Source organism: Schistocerca gregaria, chromosome 4, assembly GCF_023897955.1.
Source record: "Schistocerca gregaria isolate iqSchGreg1 chromosome 4, iqSchGreg1.2, whole genome shotgun sequence".
In the NCBI taxonomy this organism is placed as follows: domain Eukaryota; kingdom Metazoa; phylum Arthropoda; class Insecta; order Orthoptera; family Acrididae; genus Schistocerca; species Schistocerca gregaria.
The window spans coordinates 467990859-468005367 of NC_064923.1; the positions used below are offsets into that span (position 1 = coordinate 467990859).

Consider the following 14509-nt stretch of genomic DNA (forward strand, 5'->3'; position numbering starts at 1 on the left):
AATTACATTCTCTCTTTGCAGCTAGACAACACAGATAGTCCTATTCTTTTTCGCTTTGGCACAACGGTACTTGTGTCATCTATGAGCAGTAAAATTGTGCAAGGAGCACTGAACATCAACCACACTAAACTATCCGTCATGCTTCACTGCAGGGCACAACTACAGAAAGACCAGGACAAATATTTGCACTTTGTGTAATGAATAGCAGCTCTTTTTACTTGTGGATATTTGCATGGTAATACCTATAAGAAAGAAAAAATCAGATAGTAACGGATTAGAATATTAGGGGCGAACTTCTTGAGAACGTCGCATCTTACAGGGACACCACTAAGAAGCGATATGAAATTGGACGATCACGTAAAATCAGTATTCGGGAATGTGAATGAAAGAAGCAAGATTTATTGGAAGGGTTCTGGGGAAGTGCAATGCACCTGTAAGGGAAATCTAGGTTACTGTTCCAGCGTTTGAATTCCTTGCCCATTTTTCTCTCGCTCAATACGTGAATGGAATAGGACAGAAGATCCATATATTGGTACGCAGTACCCTTCGCCATGCTCTGCACACTTGCAGAATACATATCAGGACAGCGTATCCAGCTGATACCTTGCCGAGAATCTACACACCTGCCGCAAACGGAAAATGCAAATTCCACGTGATTTTCCATTGAGGTGTAACACGTATGAATGAGACAATAATAGGAAACTCAAGGGCAAATCCGAGACAAGGAAATAGTCACGCTTGCTTGCTTTCCGTGTCTGCAGAAATCCCATTCTCTTGAGCAACTGGTGTTCCGCGGAGCGTATCGTTTCCGCGACCCATATATCAAGTAGCCTTCGCGTGGAGTGCAACGCGGTTGAGGTGCTTGAGATACCAGACAACGCCACCAACTAGTCACTTGCGACTGATCTTCAGACACGATGAAGGATTCAAAGGGAATGTCTAAAATTGCTATTGCGTTGCCCAGTACCGAAAAAACACTTTCCCAAAGGACAGGCAGGCTTGAGTCTCAGTGTTACTAACAGTGGTTGCTATACGCCAGTTTTCGTCGTTCTCTCTTTATTCACCGTCCTATAGACGAAAGATTCGTCTCTTAAGATGGTAAAAAAAAGAACGCGAGTGTGGCCTTTCCTAAATAAACAATCCAGTCATCAGCCTGATTTCATGATGTAAAAAAGTTTCTGGGTAGCGCCGCTACGTCTGAATTTAAGAGTTCAGCATTTTACCAAAGCATCATGTGGTTAGCGGAGCAAACAACGTCGCCACAGATGAACATTTGATAGACTTTCAGTAATAGTAAAAAAAAATTTTAATGTGCAGCTCAGACCTTTTTCCTCGCCGAAATTCTGGGCGTTCCTTTCGAATCTTCCTCATTTCAACGGCTGATAGAAGTAAGTATTACGCCCCCTACGACGAAAATGTCCACGTACTTAAATATTGATTATCCTCCAACAGGAAGTGACAATGTTGTTAAGACATAAAATTGCGACTTCACTGCAGCGTCCCAAATGATTCATTTACAGCAAAAACTAAAATAGGCGAATAAATTGCGACATATGTTTCTATTATAAATGGAGACGGTTCAGAAACGGTTCGGTGAGTTTCTAGGTACTGCACTGGGAGTACACTAAAATGCATGTCGGAGAATTCCCGGCATAAATTTGAAGGTAACGGCAGAATTATGATCCGTAGTCCTACAAAATATTATTCGTCACACATAAATGAAATTTAATGTTAATCGAACATTAACATATCGCCTAGTGTACAAAAAGCTAGGGCAAATCGCCAGTAGACTTCAGAGTTAGAAATAATGGCAAATTAGGCTACAGCTCGCATCGAAGTCTATTTCCTATAAATGTTAGACCTCATGCATAGACCTACCTATTGTCTGTGTTCCCACGCATCATGTGCGAAAGGAACAAAAAAAAAGGGGGGGCTTGATAGTGGTACCATGAGTAGCCTACACGCTACCTCACACTACACTTGAAAGCGGCTTGCGTGGTTTGGATGTAGATATGCTTTCTCGCATCAAAATTCACACTGACCTTCTCGGGAATGTTTAGTGGAAATGTTTTCATCTTGGATGATAAAGTCCACACACTGGAGCAATGTGCTCGGGACGGAACGAAATGAATGCTTGGTGCGGGCTAAATCAGACTACCTTAAGCTTCCCTTGCAGTACAACGCTGCAAATGGTGCTACGTACAACTCACGGGAAATACAATCCAATGTCCGCGAAACAGCAAGGACGTGTGGGCCAAGAAGCGCATTCTCAGCCATATTACTTGCTACCGAACAATATGTTTCAGCAAATCCATCTTTTCTTACTCCCCAGGAGTATGTTCACAAACCGAAAGAAAACCGCCAAATTTTTCTGCGTCTATTAGAAAGATAGTATCTGACCATTCAACTTGAATATGCCTTGGATGATGAAGTCGCAAGACATCTGATAATCTCTTATCAGAAAACATGTGTTTTGTGCTGTAGCTACTGTTCTTGGCACTCGTTTTCTACAAGAGGCAAAAGTGAGTTTTGTCCGCAACTCAATACAGAACTGACATTTGTGGCAATAAATGTATGTTCCAAACGCAGAAAAAACCCCGTGTTTTGAAATCTAATTACAGCGTAAAAGACTTGTACAATAATAACTAACAGGTGTTGTGCTAGAAATGTAAAACAATAATTATATTTGAGAGGTCTATTGGTTAGCGTGAGGATCACTCAAAGTTCTGAGAAAGTAACTCAAATTCCTGGTGTTAGGGAATTTGCACTCGTAACTTCTCAAATTATACTGAAGATGATATGCAGCAACAAATAATCTCAAACCACTTAGTGAGGGGAACGATATGTCTCTTTAGCTGGAGTATTCAGTAATGATTTATAAGCATACACCCACTTCCGAGGACTCAAAACGATGCTGTCATGTTAAAGAGAGTACTTAGAGAGACGACATGGGTCCTGGACTTAGCTTTAAGGTGGATGCGAAAGGGTGGCGACTCGGGTGTTCTCAAGGAATGCTTCAATTTTGGCCGCTCTGTGTGCACGCTGCCTGTCGTGAAGAAACTACGTCCCACACCAGCTTGTCTTTCGCCCCCTCTCTGAATCTCGCTCCAGAATACCAGTTTGACAAAACTGTCCAACATTTTTTTCAGTTGCGATTGAAGGTATGTATCCACCTTCCGCGAACGTGTGCAAACTAATTCGGCCCACACGAGACAAAGGCCTCTTCCCAAGCTTCTAATCGGTGGAATCATATATGGCCTCCAGATGACGAAAATCGACCCTATCCTGCCAGAATAAAAACTATTGAGCCACAATTAACAGCTCCCAACACTCACCCTTCTGTCACCGAGTTATTTGTTGCAGTACCTATAGACAGGAGATTTTCTAGGTATAAAGTCTATCGTGGTAAGAACTTTATGACGGTCAGTGGCCAATGCCTCAAAATATACATGTGCTGGCAAAGTATAACGGCCGTCCTTGCTAGAATCAAACGCAAATCCTCCGATTCCTCAGCTCCATGACATGTTAAGCACAACAATGAAGAACTTTTGCAGCGCATTTGTAATCCGCACAATAGCGAATTTCGGAATAACGGATTAGACTGTATAAGGCTCTCATATGTCCACCTTCCATGGACCGGAATACAGTTCTCAAAACTCGCGAAGTACCTCTTGCAAAAGGGCAAGGACGAGACCCCCTAATACCCAGCGACAGAAAAAATTTCCGGAGTAGTGGCATAATTACCAGCATCATAATTCGCTTATTAATGGAAATATTAATTTGGTTGTTTCCACTAGTTATACCGAAACTGAAACTTCGCTCGCTTGTCACACTCCTGGAAATGGAAAAAAGAACACATTGACACCGGTGTGTCAGACCCACCATACTTGCTCCGGACACTGCGAGAGGGCTGAACAAGCAATGATCACACGCACGGCACAGCGGACACACCAGGAACCGCGGTGTTGGCCGTCGAATGGCGCTAGCTGCGCAGCATTTGTGCACCGCCGCCGTCAGTGTCAGCCAGTTTGCCGTGGCATACGGAGCTCCATCGCAGTCTTTAACACTGGTAGCATGCCGCGACAGCGTGAACGTGAACCGTATGTGCAGTTGACGGACTTTGAGCGAGGGCGTATAGTGGGCATGCGGGAGGCCGGGTGGACGTACCGCCGAATTGCTCAACACGTGGGGCGTGAGGTCTCCACAGTACATCGATGTTGTCGCCAGTGGTCGGCGGAAGGTGCACGTGCCCGTCGACCTGGGACCGGACCGCAGCGACGCACGGATGCACGCCAAGACCGTAGGATCCTACGCAGTGCCGTAGGGGACCGCACCGCCGCTTCCCAGCACATTAGGGTCACTGTTGCTCCTGGGGTATCGGCGAGTACCATTCGCAACCGTCTCCATGAAGCTGGGCTACGGTCCCGCACACTGTCAGGCCGTCTTCCGCTCACGCCCCAACATCGTGCAGCCCGCCTCCAGTGATGTCGCGACAGGCGTGAATGGAGGGACGAATGGAGACGTGTCGTCTTCAGCGATGACAGTCGCTTCTGCCTTGGTGCCAATGATGGTCGTATGCGTGTTTGGCGCCGTGCAGGTGAGCGCTACAATCATACGACCGAGGCACACAGGGCCAACACCCGGCATCATGGTGTGGGGAGCGATCTCCTACACTGGCCGTACACCTCTGGTGATCGTCGAGGGGACACTGAATAGTGCGTGGTACATCCAAACCGTCATCGAACCCATCGTTCTACCATTCCTAGACCGGCAAGGGAACTTGCTGTTCCAACAGGACAATGCACGTCCGCATGTATCCCGTGCCACCCAACGTGCTCTAGAAGGTGTAAGTCAACTACCCTGGCCAGCAAGATCTCCGGATCTGTCCCCCATTGAGCATGTTTGGGACTGGATGAAGCGTCGTCTCACGCGGTCTACACGTCCAGCACGAACGCTGGTCCAACTGAGGCGCCAGGTGGAAATGGCATGGCAAGCCGTTCCACAGGACTACATCCAGCATTTCTACGATCGTCTCCATGGGAGAATAGCAGCCTGCATTGCTGCGAAAGGTGGATATACACTGTACTAGTTCCGACATTGTGCATGCTCTGTTGCCTGTGTGTATGTGCCTGTGGTTCTGTCAGTGTGGTCATGTGATGTATCTGACCCCAGGAATGTGTCAATAAAGTTTCCCCTTCCTGGGACAATGAATTCACGGTGTTCTTATTTCAATTTCCAGGAGTGTAGTTAGTACCTTCACTTATGTGGTCGCCAACGTTCTAGTTATTCTTCCAAACGTTAAGAACATTCTTTCGCTCAAAAGACTGGAAGGTTGCACAGGTCACACCAATATTCAAGAAAGGTAGTAGGAGTAATGCACTAAATTACAGGCCCATATCGTTAACGTCCTTATCCAGAAGGATTTTGAAGCATATATTGTGTTCAAACATAATGAATTACCTCGAAGAAAACAGTATTGACGCATGGTCAACATGGATTTAGAAAACATCGTTCCTGTGAAACACAACTAGCTCTTTATTCACATTAAGTTTTGAGTGCTATTGACAAGGGATTTCAGATTTATTCCGTATTTCTGGATTTCCGAAAGGCTTTTGTCACTGTACCACACAAGCGGCTTGTAGTGAAATTGTTTTCTTAGGGAATATCGCATCAGTTATGTGACTGGAATTGTGATTCCCTGTCAGAGAGGTCACAGTTCGTAGTAAAGTCATCGAGTAAAACAGAAGTGATTTCTGCAGTTCCCCAAGGTAGTGTTATAGGCCCTTTGCTGTTCCTTACCTACATAAACGATTTTGGAGACAATCTGAGCAGCCGTCTTCGGTTGTTTGCAGATGACGCTGTAGTTTATCGACTAATAAAGTCATCAGAAGATGAAAACAAATTGTAAAACGATTTAGAAAAGATATCTGAACGGTGCGAAAATTGACAGTTGACTCTAGGTAAAGAAAAGTGTGAGGTCATCCACATGAGTGCTAAAAGGAATCCGTTAAACTTTGGTTACACGAAAAATCAGTCAAATCTAAAGGCCGTAAATTCAACTAAATACCTAGGAATAACAATTACGATCAACTTAAATTGGAAGGAACACACAGAAAATGCTGTGGTGAAGGCTAATCAAAGACCGTGTTTTATTGGCAGGATACTTAGAAAATGTAACAGACCTACTAAGGAGACTGCCTACACTACGCTTGTCCGTTCTCTTTTAGAATACTGCTGCGCGGTGTGGGATCCTTATGAGATAGGATTGACGGACTACATCGAAAAAGCTCAAAGAAGGGCAGCACGTTTTGTATAATCGCGAAGTAGGGGAGAGAGTGTCAGTGAAATGATACAGGATTTGGGATGGACTTCATTAAAAGAAAGGCGTTTTTTGCGACGGATTCTTCTCACGAAATTCCAATCACGAACTTTCTCCTCCGAATGCGAAAATATTTTGTTGACACCGATCTACATAGGGAGAAACGATCACCACGACAAAATAAGGGAAATCGGAGCTCGTACGGAAAGATATAGGTATTCGTTCTTTCCGCGCGCTATACGAGATTTGAATAATTGAGAATTGTGGAGGTGGTTCGTTGAACCCTCTGCCAGGCACTTTAATGTGATTTGCAGAGTATTCATGTACATGTAGATTGCATACGTTTAATAATACGAGGATGTAGCGCTTTATATAACATCAAGATGAAGTTGCACGTAGGTCACATGACTAATGAAATACGGTACGAATTTATTCCATTAAGATTGATTAAAGCTTTTCTTTATGGCGCAACTAGTGCTGAAAATCACTCTAGAATTAAAATATCACAAGGATCACTTCTTGTGAAGCAGGTAACAAGTGACATCTGACAGTCGAATTCTTGAAACTATTGGTCATAAAGAAATATTTTAGTGGAGGTTGCCTAGAATAGACAAAGTCTGCAAATATTAGATTGGTTATAATTACTTATAGGTGAAGAGCATATACATAATACGCTTAATAGCCTACGGTGCATTCCTTATTCAAGATGGAGGAAAGTATTAGAAGAGAGATCTGTCAATATGCAGGTGACTGAAGACTGAGTGCCATTTCATCTGAGCAGAAACGAGAGAAAGATGTCGGGGTTATCAATACATCATCCCTATCTTTGCCTGAGGCATTCTGGGAAACTCCTCCTCCTGGATACGAAACGAAGGACGGAAAATTAAGGTTCAATATCCTGTCGACGAAGAAGTCATTAGAATCGAAGCACAAGCTCGAATTGGAAGAGGAAGTCAGCCGTGGCTTTTGAAATTATCTTAACAGGGTTAGGGAAATCACAGAAACCTAAATCTGGGTGGCTGGAAAAGGGTACGAACCACCGTTCTCGCGAGTACGAGTCCAGTGTCCTACCACTGCACCATCTCACTCTTTTCCGGATACGAGTTCGATTCGTAAAAAAAGTGACAACTCGCCTGGTTTCACAGATACCTCAAAGATTAGGAAGTTCGTAAAATCAGAGCAGAATTACAAATTTTTTACCACTAATTACAAATCTTACAAACCTAGAGTGAACTGTAAATGTACGAGTTCGCTGTAAGAATTTCACGACGAATAGCCACACGGGGAAATTTTAATGAATAAAAAACGAGTATAGAGTTTAGCACCGTGAGACAGAGCTAGTATGAATAACTAGAAATTAGCTATCGACAATTCTACTTTCGATCTCCATCACAGCTGCTCGCCTTCCGCTACAGTATTTTGTAAGATGACTGTCTTTAGCAATGAAGCTCTTCCCATACACAGCTCATTTACATGTACTATCAAACTGTGACAAAATTTTTGTGATAATGAGTTATTATCGTTTCGATACTTGGTCTTTCCACGATTCCACTTATAAATTAATATTCACTGAAACATACTGTTTTCATATCCCTTCATGCATTTTAAAATGAGAGGAAAAGCCTACATTGGAGATACATAGTGACAAAAAAAGTGAAGCACCCACCAGACGAGGAGGAGACGAATTTAAACTTCACAGGTTGAGAGGCACACGATGTGATCAAATGTATCCGGACACCTGACTGAAAATCACTTACACCTCCATCGGTAATGCGGGAAGTCAATACGGTGTTGGTCCACCCTTAGCCTTGATGATAGCTTCCACTCTCGCAGACATACGTTCAATCAGGTGCTGGAATGTGTTTTGGGGAATGGCAGCCCATTCTTCACGGAATGCTGCATTCAGGGGAGGTATCGATGTCGGTCGGTCAGACCTGGCACGAAGTCTGTGTTCCAAAACATCCCAAAGGTGTTTTATAGGCTTCAGGTCAGGACACTGCGCAGGCCAGTCCATTACAGGGATGTTATTGTCGTGTAACCACACTGCCACAGGCCGTGCATTATGAACAGGTGCTCGATTGCGTTGAAAGATTCAATCGCCATTTCCGATTTGCTCCTCAACAGTGGGAAGCAAGAAGGTGCTTAAAACATCAATGTAGGCCTGTGCTGTCATAGTGCCACGCGAAGCAGCAAGGGGACAGGACCCCTCCATTAAAAACACGACCACACGCTAACACTACCACCTCCGAGTTTTACTGCTGGCACTACAAACACTAGCAGATGACGTTCAACGGGCTTTTGCCATGCCACCCTGCCGTCGGATCGCCACATTGTGTACCGTGATTCGACACTCAACACAGCGTTTTCCATCCAATGTTTACGTTCCTTACACCAAGCGAGGCGTTGTTTGGCATTTACCGGCGTAATGAGTGGCTTATAGCAGCCGCACGATCATGAAATCCAAGTTTTGCCACCTCCTGCCTAACTGTCATACTACTTGCAGTATATGCTGTTGCAGTCTGGATAGATATCTGCCTACACATTACGACCCTCTTCAACTATCTGCTGTCTCTGTCAGTCAACAGACGAGATCGGCCTGTACGCTTTGTGCTGTACATGTCCCTTCACGCTTCGACTTCACTATCACATCGGAAACAGCGGACCTAAGGATGTTTAGGAGTGTGGAAATCTCACGTACAGACGTATGACAAGTGACACGCAATCACCTGACCACGATCGAAGTCAGTGAGTTCCGCGGAGCGCCCCATTCTGCTCTCTCACGATGTCTAATGACTACTGAGGACGCTGATATGGAGTCCCTGCCAGTAAGTGGCAGCACAATGCACCTAATACGAAAAACGTATGTTTTGGGGGGTTTCCGGATACTTTTGATCACGTACTGTACATTATGTTATCTCTCTGATTACAAATTCGAGTCAAATTGACAAGGAACTCGCCAGTATAATCCCACATGTCAATGTGACGGTGCGCTCTCTAAGGCATAGATGCACACTAGGTTGGGACAAGTGTCTTAATGCTGTCGTACCCTTTGTTGACGCAAGCTGGCCAGCAACTGTTGTGAATGGTGCTTAATATCCTGGATACTGGCACTAGGGCGAAGTTGACGACCTAGCTGGTCCCACGCATTTTCTATTGGGGACAGATCTGGGGAGCTTGCTGGCCACAGTAGTACCTAAACATCACCCAGACACTTAATAAAGACAAATGCCAAGTGTGAGCACTGTACTGTTTAACAATGGCACCACGATATTAACGCATAACACATGAGGATACAGGACGTCACTGACATACCGTTGAGCTGTCAGAGTTTCCTCACTCACTATCAGACGTGACGTGAAATCATACACGATGGCACCCCACACCGTGACGGCAAGAGTACTACCGCCGTGCCTCTCTGAAACATTGGAAGGATGGGACCTCTCCACAGCCACCGCCGTCATCCGAAATAATGCAGAGCCGCAATTTATTACTCAACACAACACGACGCCAGTCATGAGCAGCCCGCTTTTCCTGATTGATTGGGAGTGTCTATGGGACCAAACGGCGAGGTCATCAGTCCCGCGATTCCGAAGGTACTTACTGAATGAAGAGGGTCCGCTAAAAGTGGATTAATCGTCAGGGGAGTCAAATTATAAAATAATGAAGCTAAAACACGTACAGTAAAAAGCATAAAACTTGAGACCAAATCTAAAAACTGGAAAAAAAGGGCGGTCTTTCCATGGAAGAGTAATCGTGGGTTTGCAGACCGATAAGACATGAAGAGAGGTTCCAACCACAACCACCCTGCCCCCGCTCCCGGAGTAAGGCAAATCCTTCCATCCGGAAATAAAAACCATTTTCAGAGAGGAGACTGAGAACCAGATCAGCCATTCCTTAATCGTCTGCTAATATTAAAATTAAGATACCGGGAAGGCTAAACTTAGCACGAAGGGCCAAAAGAAGGGGACATTCCACCAATATGTAGGACACCGTCAGTCTGGCTCCACAATCACACTGCAGGAGTGGTTCGTTACGCAGGATGAAACAATGGGTGGGCCTGGTATGACCAATGTGTAGACGGCATAAAACAATGGACTCCTTACGAGAGGATCGGTCCACGCATCCTGGTCACGCATCGCTCCAAACGCAGCCGTTTGTGTTGTGGTGTTAACGGCAGGCTAAACATGATAGTCCCCGACCAATGGTGCGGGAATACAAAATGTTGCTGGCAGTCCACTACTTGTTCTTGGATGGCAAGAGCAGATGTCAAGAGGTTATGATGTGCTTCGTGCAATGTATAGCGATCCTACCTCGTCAAGATTAGACATGGTCGATTGGAGCATCGACGACGACTATGCCGACCCTTACGTTTCCCTGCGTTCCAACATTGGACCAATAACATGTCCGAATGTCCCAGAAAGATGGCTGCTGCTCAATTGGACCAGCAGGCCAAATGGAGACCCCTAATGCGGCATTTTCCACACACTGTTCGGTGCTGATAATGCTGTCTAACACGAATACGCGGCATCTGGATCCTTCGCAACTGTCATTGAACGCCTAACGCTTTCATGCCCCTCCCTTGCCCTACGAGAATGGTAACAACACTAAAAACGAACAACACTAATTTTCTCTGGTGGCGGTTTTACCTGTCACACGGAACTGCAACTGTAATAATTTACATAGACTTCAAGGGTATGTACGTGTACGAAGTTACATTATCATCCGACCATGTCTTCGGGGTGCTTGACTTTTTTCGTCAGCCTTGTATACTCTGTGATTCTAGTTGTGTTGATAAATCATAAATCTTTAACAAAGACACTTTCTTCAAGGTTACAAAACGTCATCGATTGCTGGTGTTTCCTCGCGTGCTGAAACGTTTTAGTAAAGTAAGTTGTAAACACAGACATTAATTTCATGTTAATGCAATCTTGGCGAGTTATTTTACGAAAGTTTATTTTGACTTGTTTGTGAAAGATACCAAGGGAAGTCTAGGAGAAATATTTTATTGGTGTTGTATACTACGAACCCAAACCCACCTCCCCACCGAGGACGTTAACACACTACTGCATGCTGACACTCGACTCAGAAGTAGCCAATTTTATTAATGGTAGCGGAAGACACATTCAGCAGATTTGGCCCGTAGAGGTAAGACAGGTGGCGGCGCAGCAAAGTTGTTTATCTTTAAAAAATGGGGGCAATGACCGTTCTTGGCTGCCAAATCTCTTCGCAGTGTCCCATCGAGTGGGAGCATGCTACACTGCTGATTGTGATCCGTTCGAATGGAAACGTTAATCTCAGTGCCACACTTAGTGTTATTCTAGAGGAGTAACTAAGCTATGTGCCGCCTCCGCGTTTCACAGTTTTGCTTCCTCTCACCCGATACATCCACGACACGTCACAAGGAACTCTACATATTACTGATTGTGATAAGACAACTTTAAACTAACTCTTGCCCACGACGAAATGCGAGATTCCTGTATCTGACCCAAACGCTCAGTACTAATTTTTGAATACAATGAATTAAATAAGATCAACTCCGTGTTCTGAATTTTTGAGTAATCCCCCACCCCCGAAACACAGTACGACTAGTTACGAAGTACGATAAACAGATTGACACGCTGATGTATATTATATTTTCACGCGCGACTGCCGTCCCCTGTGAAGAGACTGCAGGAGAGGTCCCAAAGCGTCAGCACATCATCAAATGCGATTTTCAGGTTTCGGAACGTCATTTTCCTGTTCTCTAGTTTGCATCGAGCAACTACCTAGAACAGCAACGCGAATGACCACAGATTCGTTTGACTAGCGAGAGGATACGGAACAAATGCTGCAAAATTTAAACTGACAGACGCTTCAAAAGAAAAAGAAATAAACCAAATATCTATGAAAGCATACTCTGAAAATTCTGAGATTTGATTGCCACATAGAAGTCAATGAATGTCTTTGAACCTCTTACATATTGTTCCTTTAGGAACAGTAAGAATAGAATCATGCTTCCAGAAGGTTGCTTTACCCTTGAATCAAAATAGACGAAACTTCAACTGCCCCCATCCTCCGTAGACAAAAAAATACTTCGAACTTTAATCCTGCTCTGACACGCAAGTAGACGTATCACCTCGAAGAAAGGCGGAGCATCATATAATGGATAATGATTAGTAGCAAGTAGACTCAGGACCATTCATCGTGAAATCTCAAAACTATTTCCATCATCAATCAGTGCTTCGGTACGTAGACTGGAACTGAATGGTCAAGAAGAGCATCTAAGAAGATGCAAACACGGGAAACAATATAATAAGTTCGAGAACTATTCAGTAACCACCACACCACACAGTTTTCACTTTGGTTGGCGAAACGAAATGCGAACATTTCAGCGGTGGTGGTGGGGGTGGTGGATTTAGGGGAGGGGACCGAACAACGAGATCATCAGTCCCACCGGATTAGGGAACGATAGGTAAGGAAGTCGGCCGTGCCTTTTTCAAATGAACCATCCCGGCATTTGCCTGAATCGATTTAGGGAAATCACGGAAAAACTACATCAGGATGGCCGGACGCGGGTTTGAAGCGACGTCCTCTCGAATGAGAGTCCAGTGTGATAACCACTGCGCCACCTCGCTCGGTGAACATTTCAGCTGTAGGAATATAATGTCCACTTCCACATCTCATTTCAGTTCACAACATATTCGTAATGGTTCGAACATCGAAATCGATTATGGTAGCGAGAATGGATGATTAAGTATTTCCTACTGTTATGCAGCAAAAATTTTGTCATTTTATGACTGCAGAGTACTTTGCGGCTGCTACAAATGTTTTTCCGTGCAGCTTCCAACGACCTGCTATACGTCAGATAAACTGGACTAAAAATTGGCGACAATGGTCCGTCCGCTGTATGGATCGTTAACTGCTACATTATGTCCCGTGCACATCAAAGATAAAAGAAAACAAGCAGTAAAAGCAAGTGACGGCTTTTAAAAACAATTACACTTAGGATTCTCTCCATCAGGTCGTCCTCTTCTCTCGTCTTCTGTTCTCTATTCTTTACTACAGTTTTTCGTTTAGATGTTCCGTCGTCGCGAATCAGACGACAAGATGGTTGGAAAGTGTCTGGCGTTGACGAGATAAAACTGGCAAGCTGTGCTCTGAGGAGACGACAGAATACTTAAAATTAGTACGCCGATATTAAAAACTCTGTTATTCACCTATTTCGCTTGGTCTTCTAGAAAGTGATATGAGTCTATTCTCTTTATTTATTGGTCTGTCTTTCTCGATTATTCATGTGCCTACGTACTGTCATTCAACTTGTGGCACTATGACGGTATTATGCAACAACAGTATTTTTTCTGTTCCATTTCTGTCACCCCATACAATTAACGCAGCACACTGGCAAACAGCAAGGGTAAGCTAGCTGCAAACTACAGAGTCTCTAGTCACCATAAGAAGTCGTAAAATATTTAAAGACCATAAATGGACTATAATTTTGCACACAATGATTGTCTAAACAATCGCTTCAGGTATCGCTATTCTTCCGTTGAAATATTCTACGCTTAACCGCGATTAATAAGAGGAAACACCGTTTTTCAAATCTTTCACAAAAGAATGTAATATACTGTATTGCAAGACGCAATATAAAAGAATTTTTTCGAGGTTAGTTCAAAAGACCTCGTCACAGCTTGGATGCGAAGTTTGTGGCAGAAGAGGAAACGCTATTCGGACATTAGTAATTCTCTCACAATAAAATTAATTATAAGAAAAAGGAAGGCTGTATACTAATACTATTTCACGTTGCCAAAAAACTTAATTCATTCAAAAAGGATATCAATAGTATCTTCCAAATCTTCTAGATCCCATTCAATGCTGCGAAGCGCATTTCGTAGTTCTGTTGTAGTCCATTCCAATTCATCTTTTGATACACTATTACCTGGGTCATCATGTAGCTCAAGCCAACGACGATACAATCCTCTCGTTTTGTTTAAAGCTTTGCATACTTCACTGTAATAAATAACTTTATTAAACAAAACATGGACAACATATCATGTACTACTAAGGTAAAAAATATATATATTAAGGCAATGACAAATATGTTCACTCCTGTCAATCAATAGTTAAATCAGTTTTAGCTACTCTGTTCATTTACTTTCTTGTTCCACAGTGCTGTTAAGATATTTTTCCGTATTATAAATTTTGTGGCCTGAA

At 43.8% G+C, this 14509-nt stretch overlaps 1 protein-coding gene across 1 annotated transcript in view; it reads right to left on the bottom strand.

Moving 5' to 3' along the window:
* LOC126365852 (syntaxin-6) overlaps positions 1 to 14509 on the bottom strand; it is a 175461-nt gene that overhangs the window by 153323 nt on the left and 7629 nt on the right. Inside the window, exon 2 of the mRNA XM_050008513.1 lies at positions 14133 to 14305. Coding sequence (XP_049864470.1) covers positions 14133 to 14305 — 173 coding nt within the window. The remainder of the gene's footprint in view (positions 1 to 14132; positions 14306 to 14509) is intronic.